General features: G+C 38.1%; 1 protein-coding gene across 2 annotated transcripts in view; it reads right to left on the bottom strand.

Annotated features, from left to right (window-relative positions):
- Positions 1-3,885, bottom strand: part of LOC108704562 (ephrin type-A receptor 5-like) — a 311,050-nt gene extending 307,165 nt beyond the window's left edge. For both annotated transcript variants that reach the window (XM_041579738.1, XM_041579737.1), the window contains exon 1: positions 3,200-3,885. In XM_041579738.1, the coding sequence (XP_041435672.1) occupies positions 3,200-3,392 (193 nt within the window). In that variant the 5' untranslated portion in view covers positions 3,393-3,885. The remainder of the gene's footprint in view (positions 1-3,199) is intronic.
- Positions 3,886-9,142: the final 5,257 nt, after the last annotated feature.

Genomic DNA, 9,142 nt, shown 5'->3' on the forward strand with positions numbered 1-9,142 from the left:
AAAACTTTACAGGGCATTTTTCTTTACTAAAAGAACAATGGAAAAGGGATAGCTTTCATCTTCCCAGCATTAGATTTTTCTTTGTAATTTGATTTGATGTAAAGTTAGCATGCCTAACAGCAAGGTACAGTACTTTATGCTAACACTAATGTTAACTCCACTCTTGCTTTTGTGATTCCCCGAGATATAGTTTAAGAAATACAGCAAATTAAACAGTGTCTTTTTTCTGTGAGTTACAGGTGCTTTTTATTGTGCTATGAAATCACACTGTGTAGAAACATGTTTCCTACATTTATTTATTTAAAAAAAAAAAAGAAACAAAAAACTTTTTTTTCTCCCAGACTAAAGTTCTAAATAACAGTGTATATTTTTCCCTGGAAGTGTTATCCTGCTAAAAGCTCATGTAGAAGTAATATGGATATTATTTGGTACATTAGCAGAATTCTAGCACAGGTCTTGTGTTGTGTTACACAAAGCATTCATTGCCAAAAACCGTACTTTCCTTTTACTTTTTACTTATGTTGACTACACATAACAAGCTCTAAATTCTGACTTCAAATATGTTTTGCACTGATCCATTTCTTCTATTAAATAAAAATAATTTCAAGCATTTTAGCAGACAACTTTGTTTTTACTTTAAGTTGTCTCTACAAACAACATTAAAAATTTCCCTTGCTCAAAATGAAACTTCCCATGCTATGGATTGTTTGGCTTGAAGAGAACAGTAGGTGAAATCTTTTAAGTGACTTATATAGACTAAATCAAAAGCCTTTTTCACTGGTTTAAGGTTATTCATTGAAAGGTGAACCTACAGAGCCGTTGCTTTATAATTGGCAAAAATGACCTGCTGTGAAGGGTATCTATCAATGCTTGTTTAAAAACATTTCTAAATGCCAGTGAATGGCTCTTATTGAAACTGTTTTGGTCCAAAGTTGACACAGCAATAATGCCCTTGACAATCTGTAATATATTTAAATAGACTCAACTGTGTTAAAATAAAAAGTATTTATTACCAGATGAACACAGACCTCATGAAAGCAATACATATGGGGAGGGACATTTATCAAGGGTCGAATTTTGAATTCATGTGAGTTTTTTAAAACTCCCATAAACTCCAATGAACTCAAAATTCTAAATTTATTAATAAAATCGAATTTTTAAAAGTTGGATGTATAGAATCGACCTAAAACTCAAATCAAATTAGGGAGACTGCAAACAACTCCAAATTGATCCCTGGATGTCTCCCATTGACTAAAACAGCAAATCACTAGGTTTTAGGCGGAGAATAGTTGAATTTAATTTCTTAAAGGCCCAGAACTCAAAAATATTTAAATTCGACCCTTGTTAAATCTGCCCCTTAATATAGCTGTAGGCATAGATATACTTATTTCTTGCATATTCCTTAATATATTTTCCCTACATGTAAATGATGATGTTAAATCTAATCAATAAAAGAAAGTGTGGTATATTATCCTCAGAATGATGCAATATTTTGAACCCCATCAAGAAAAAAAAGATGTTTTTATATGTGAAAAATTTGATAGAAAAAGATTAATATCACAGAAAGCAATGAATAAAATAAAATCTGTTGAGTTCAATGTTCTCAGTAAAGGTACTCAGGTTATCAGTGTTTTATAGTGTAGATAACAAGAGCAATGTGCAGAGTTTGTCAGTATCATTTTGCTGGCATTTGCAGCATTTTTACACATTACTAAACAGTTTTTATTTAAATTTCCTTAATAACATCTCTCGCTGTGTGGTAAGGGATGTATTGAGGTGACCGTAATTTCAAGGTAAATAAGCCTGACTTGGTCTAAAACCTGAAAATGGAAAGCTGGGCTTTGGTTCTGAATATACTCTTGACAAAAAAAATTTGAAATCACATTATACATCACATGAGCTGTCTGGTTTATTTCCTAATCTGCTATTGGAAACGCTACTGCCAAACTCAAGAGGGCTGAATATGAGATTTATGGATTGTGAATTAACAATAGTTTTACAAATCTGTAAACCAATATAAATTTGTATTCAGTAGAAAGTTGGTCAAACTACTTTTTTTGTGATCACAAAATGCTATGGGAATAGGTGGTACACACAAATGAATTTGAATATGTCAAATTCAATTTTCATTGCATACCTACTTTGCAGCCAAACAATAGTAATTTAATATTAGGGACACCCAAGGAACACCCTCTGCCAGACTCACGGGGCAACCTAAAAAATAATATCGGCCATAAAAATACGGAACTAATAAGTTACACTGGTATAATCACCTTGACATGTACTTGACTGTAAAAAAAAGTTGGTTATTTTATATATGTAGGCAATTGTCATACAGAAACCAAATCCACAAATGAACAGCACAGCCACAGTCCATCCTTCAGTTCCTCCTCTACTCCCATGCATCTTGCCATGAGACATTCCACTTAGCAGTACATAGTGTCAATGCATTAACATTGTTCTTTCAATTTTTTGTTAAAAAAAATCTGTACTTTCCCACAGAGAGCTATTAAACGCAGTTAATACAGCATTCATTAAGAAAGATGTCGTAAAAATGTCAACAAGTTAGGCAATGAGTAAGAGTCGAGAGTGTTGACATCAAAGGCAAGGAGTTCATACACGTGAAGTGGTTGCTGAAGTGTACACTGGGTGCTAAAGTTACCAGAGAGACTTTATTTTATCTAGAAATCCACCCGCTGCCTCACTGGGCTCCTTCGAATCTCACAACGTTTATCTAACTCCTTTTCTACTGTGTTTTATATTTAAATTTCACATGGCAGCGTTAAGTGACAAGCATGGGCATACACAGGCAAGAACAGTGCTGGCAGCTTTTCCCTGCTTTATGTAACTGGTAATTTGCCGGATTATTGTAAATAATTCACTAGACCGGAAGCATATAACATTTAGTAAACACGCTATGGGGTCTCAGCGTGTCACGACGCTCCATATATATGGTCACGTACTCACGTACGAAAACAAGAATACTGTATATGTTATAGGTGGCCCTCATGTCTATTTATGTTGGGTGGCTGCATGTGTGTGTGTGTGTGCATCATTGATCTCGCGCAGACTGTCTGGGCTAGTGGTAATTTATGTCAAAGGCGTCCTGATTTCACCCACCACCATCCATACACCCTGTGGCTCTGCTGCGCACTCCAGAGATGCGCTGCAGGCAAGGCAAAAGGTGCTGCTTTCTTACCTTCATTGCTGGGACTCGCAACGGCCCTGGAATCACTCCAGGTGATAAGACATATCCATAGGGTTAAATGAGTCTCAAATCTTCCCCAGGTCCCCAAAGAGCAGGGGGATAGAGCATTAAACCAGGACATTGCCTTGACACCGGTGCTGTGCAGCATCCCGGTCCACCAACTCAGTATGGGCGTAAGACCCATTTGGTACTGTGCCTGTCTGTCCTGGGATCCTTGGTTACTAAAGGTTAGTGTCTGTAGAAGGAATCCAGTCGTTAATTAGCAAGTTCTCTTTCCCTGTCTGTTCTTTCACTTGCAGGGATGTGAGATCAGGTGGAAGGTTTTCCCCGTGCGGGCTCCTCCTTGCCTGGCACATAAACCTGCTTTGCCCCTTCTCTTTTCCTCATGCACTTTGATTCTGACGCTCGAGTGTGTGAAAAGCCGGGCTGGGGGAGGGGGGGAGGCTGATGGAGGATGTGACAGGAGTCCCCCCCTCACACTTACACGCTTTGCCCCCCCCCCTTCACTAAAAGTCAGATGGGAAGCAAAAGCAAACGTGGGATGGGCAGGAAAAGAGGTGGTGAGAGGAGAGAAAGGGAGGGAGGATGGATCAGAAGGGATGCGATTGCAACTGCCAGTCATGTACTAATGAAGGATACAATTACAGAGAAATGTTGTTAAATCGCATTTTGTACAAAATCCCATCTAACAGGCAGCACTATGATGTCCACGGGCACAGCAGAGACAATGAGAGAGTTACTGATAAATGCTTACAAAGCAGAAAGTCGTGTCCTAGATTCTAGCAAATAAACACAAAGAGCAAAGGTTGTAACTTCGAGTCAGTTCCAGAGTGCCCCATCTTTCCTTTCTCGGGATCACAGGAGTCTTTTCAATCCTGCGTGTGACAGTGCGACTGTGCGATGCGGTCCGCTGCTTGTCTGCGAGCCAGTGACTGTTGGATAGTGCTGCTTATGAGCGCTGCTTTGTATGTGGTAGGTTGGTGCTGCCATTACCTCTGGCTGGATGCTGCTGTCTGCCTGCCGCTTGCTGCTGCTGCCGACTGTGTACGAGGAAAGCACCATCAAGCAGCTTGATGGATTGCCTGTGTGCGAGACCGCTACTGGCTACACCATATTAATTCTGCATGCCCGTGGGCGATCATTTTACAAATAGCTGCTGCCGGTGTGTGCGCTGGCTGCTGTCAGTGGTAGGTTGTTGCTGAAGGTGCCTGTGTGGAAGTGTATACTACTTGCTATTGAAAGTCTGGGCAGCAGCTGAGAACTGTCCATGGTAGGTTGATATTGTTTGACCGTGAGAGAGCAGAGCAGAGGAGGTGGTGGCAGGCTGGCAACACCTGGTACACCGCCTGCCTGCGGGGTGGGGGTAGAGCTGGGGGTTCTGCTGATGTAGATAAAGCCTAAAGTATAAGTGTGTACCAGGTAAATCAGAAGGTGGGTTTAGCAGCTGCTGTCTTAGTGTTCCCCATCGTATTCTACAAAACTATATATATATATATATATATATATATATTATATATATATATATATATATATATATATATATATATATATAGTATCTGTAACACTATTTTGGGCAATTTAGACCAAAGGGGTTAATGTCCACCTGGTGCATAAGAGCATGGGTTACATTTGACTCTAACACTTAAGGCAGGGCCTTCACTAAGTGGAAGAAATGAAGGTGTGGTGCAGTGAAACTACAACTCCCACAAGCTAATGTGCATTAAAATGAGCAATAAAGGACACCAGAAGGTTCTTGCAGTGAAACAGAACAGGAACAGTTTATTTGTCAAAGACAAATGATCCACGGGGTTACTTACAGTCCAAAGAGGCAAATGCAGAATAGGTATTCAAAAGCTAGGACAGTACATCAGAGATAGCTGAATGGGACCCCTTGTGGATGTAGCCAAGGTAGTACAACTCCCCTCCAGGCAGAAATACCTCGGATCCCACCCAGTAGAGTAGTCAGGGAGAACAATATAAACCTGACACCCTATTCACTTTGGTCCCTTCACTGTAGGCAATCTTATAACCTAGGGAAGCTACTCCCTGCTACAATCATTGATGGAGCACAAAGCTGCTCTTTCTATCTTCCCGCTTATTAACCCTACTGGTCCCTACATATCAATAAAAGAAGTCACTATAAGGTGAGGGAGACTGAGGGATTTTTAAAAACTATACACACACATAAACACACATTTGATGCACGCTGCCATACAAGTATATTGGCGTCATTTTCGCGTCGAAACAAGGCGAAAAAATTCACCCATCCCTATGTCTAAGTACTCCACTCCCCAATATAATGGCTTTTGAACTGGTATTGGGAAAAAGTACAGACAAGTACATATACATGCTATGCATATTTACATAAACATTTAATAGGCAACACAAAAAATGTTGTTGTTTTTTTAAATTTCTATTTCCAGTATGCTAGATTAGGGTCTCTGTCTGCCCCAGACCTTGCTACTCTTTACCATTCTTCAGACATTTTTTATTTCCCCAATCTTGCCTTTCCTATTCTTCTTTTCTTATCCATTTATATCATCTGTCACATTGGACATAGTTGTCTATAGAATTGCTTAGGGGTAGTAGACAGGTATTTAGTCTGGGCTGAGGTCGCCCATAAACCACCTCTTCAGCTTTAGTGTGCATTTCAAGGCATCATAAAATATCACAATTATCCCTCCTTGGTTTGCACTCCCATAAATTTGGAGTTTAACAGAATGATATGACATTTTTTTAGTTTGTTTAAAATATCTCTATAACAGGGCCTTAATTATTATAGGTTGTGTGTTGTAGATGGCTAAGGATCATGGTGACTGCTGAATCTACAACCTCCACTAACAGTACATTCAGTTACAGTAATCCACAGAAATAGTAAAATATGAAATAAAAAAAATTCAGGAACTAGTGTGAAATAAATAGAACATAATGAAAAAGATATGGCACATTAAAGCAGATGATTTCCAGCGTTGCAACTGACTCCCATTGGGACCAAATAGTACATGGGGGAAATGGGTGATCAGATTGAATAAAATATAAGGAGAAATTTGGTACAAATGTTTTAGTTATTCCCATACAATTATCTTGATGGTCATATGGGGTTGACATAAATTTAATTCTGTATTGTTGATATTTTGGAAGTATAGTGAGATAAAAAAAATATTAGAGTGTTCTCCTTTATTTGTAGCTCTGTATGACCTAATTGGGAGGGCACTATATGGTGTTGTTGCAACACAGAGACTAAAACCCAAAAATCTAAAACCTCTGCTCAGAGAGCTGGAAAAGCAGACAGACCCCTAATGGATTACATTAAATAAAACATGTACTGCAGCTTCCAGTTACTACTAAATCCTTCACATTCACCTTCAGCTAGTGGCTGTTGAGAATTACAGTTCAGAAACAACTAGAATACTGAAGGTTGAGCATTCCTGCTGGTCTAAATACCACAATCGGCAAAGTAAACTGGTCATATAAAGCTACAGTGCTATAATGCTCTATGCTTTTTGAAAATGTTATTTAATTCTATTTTTTCATTATATGACTTTGGAGTTGCATAAAATCAGCACATTGTTGTATTTTCTGAGTAAAAATTTCTGCCTAGTGAACTTAAGGTGGCCATACACTATAAGACCCAGTCATTTGTCAAGGTCGCCAATGGTAGGGCAATATTGAATAAACTGAACGTTCAGCCCTATGGCCAAATGATCGAATTATATGAAGGAAATGGACGCAGACGGGTTGTAGGACAGCATCAACTATCCAATGCGGTCCTCGAACACAGAAAAAATCAAACCTGCCCGATCAATATCAGGGCAATAACATGGGCAATAAGTTGCCAAATCGGTCTAAAGGAAACGTATCTCCAGCTTTAATCTGCTCCTGCATGGCCACTTTAACTGGACTGGACAATCAATCCAAATGTCCAAGTGAAGCAATTTCATCAGAGTATGAATGTCTTGGAATTTTACTGGAAACATGGAGCATTGTAAGATGAAACAATCAGAGGCAAATTTCTTTTTGGGCTGCCCCTAGGCCAGAGGATCAAATACACGCCCCCTCTCCCTGCAAGCACTTCCTCCCCCTCCACACGCATGCGCACACATGTGCACAGCTCTGTATTTGTAAACTACGCGATCCGAGACCAGCTGCACGCGCATCAATGCAGCTGGGCGGCATGCTGCCCCTATAAATGTGCTGTCCTAGGCTCGGGCCTTTGTGGCCTCACCACAAATCCGGGCCTGGAAACAATGATATACCTACCACCAAGTGTCTGGACAATGTACACTTTTGTGCCAAGGAGGCTGAATAATGAAACTCTGTTTATGTCTTGTAGCCTGTATTTTATTCTGTTATATCAATTAAATAAAAAGATGTATATGGCTTGCATTCTGTTTCAGAAGTATTCTTTTCAGCATAAAAAATTGATGCAGGAAATTCTTTATTGAAATGTTTATGAGTTTTTTTGTTGTTGTTTTTCAATTAAATATTTTACTGACTTTTTACTTTTGTGTTGGAAACTAAAGCTTTGAAATAATTGCTTGCAAGCCTAAACAGAATGTAGTTTTTAGTACACACCCAAAATTAGGCCTCTCCCTTTTTATATAAAATCTGTCACTACTCTGGTATTATTTTCATGTATGAAAGATTAAAAAACATTTCTTGTATGGTGACCTATAATGTGATCTATTTTTATAAGCATAAAAACAAATGGGGAAGATTTACTAAGGGTTGAAGTGAAAATGTGAATTTTTTTTTGGTCAAAACTCTCAAATTCGATTCATACTCATAATCAACTATTCGCCACCTAAAACCTTCCAAATTACTGTATAAGTCAATGGTAGATGTACAGGGATCAATTTAGTGATGTTTGCAGCATTCCTGACATTTGAGCTTTTTTTCAGAGAAAAAAACTGCAATCGAGTTTTTTTAAATTCAAATCAAGTTTTTATAATTCTAATCAAATTAGATTCGAGTTTTCAGGTCATTTCAATTCGTCTGAGTTGAATAAAATAGATTTTATTAATACATTTCGAATTTCGATTTTATGGGAGTTTATGTGAGTTTTAAAATACTCACGTGAATTCGAAATTCGAGCCTTGATAAACGTGCCTCCCCCTGTACAGCAGTAGCGCTAACACTAAGGATTCAGGTCAGTATCTGTGTTCAACATTTAAAATAACCTTTGCCTTAAAAAAAAGCTTATTTATACATCAGGTAGGCTGTGAATATTATAGGAGTGAATACTGCTTAATTGATGGAACCCTGAGGGCATACTAATAGGTTTATCTGTCAAGGCACAAATGTTGCCCAATGCATTATTCAATAATTGTGTGTAATTATCCACTTTGGTTAGATTCATTTTTTTTTTTTTTTGAAAAACTGTGATTTAGTAGAAGAAGTGAGAGCATATTCTCCCAGTCATATATGTTAATGTGGGTGAGCTGACCATTTCTATACAGAAATCTTCTGAGCTGCGAATGAACAAAATGGTCAGTCCAGTTTATAGAATAAATCATGCTCTCTATAACACCCCAGGGAGAGATGTGTTTCATTTGTTGCAGATATCTTGATACAAGCAGTAAGAAAAATATCAGGATTTGCTGGAAAGTACTACACTGGATGTCACTTTAATATGGCCTTTATACAAATGTTTTTCAAATTTCCTTAAACCTGTTTGTTGCTTTTAAACAGAACGTAATCCAAAACTACATATTAAAAAAAAATCCATGCAAGTATTTTGTTTATTCTTAGTACATAAAAGCCTTTCTGGGAAAAGAAATCTTTCAAACCAATAATCAGAGAGCAAGTTGCATTTCTGTTCTCAATTAATATAAATAATATGGTCAAGTTTCAGGGCATGTTAATAATTATGTCGGTTATCTACAGAAGTGCATATTGAGGAACATAAACCACAAAACTGCAGGTTTTTCCCTT

Source organism: Xenopus laevis, chromosome 1S, assembly GCF_017654675.1.
Source record: "Xenopus laevis strain J_2021 chromosome 1S, Xenopus_laevis_v10.1, whole genome shotgun sequence".
NCBI lineage: Eukaryota > Metazoa > Chordata > Amphibia > Anura > Pipidae > Xenopus > Xenopus laevis.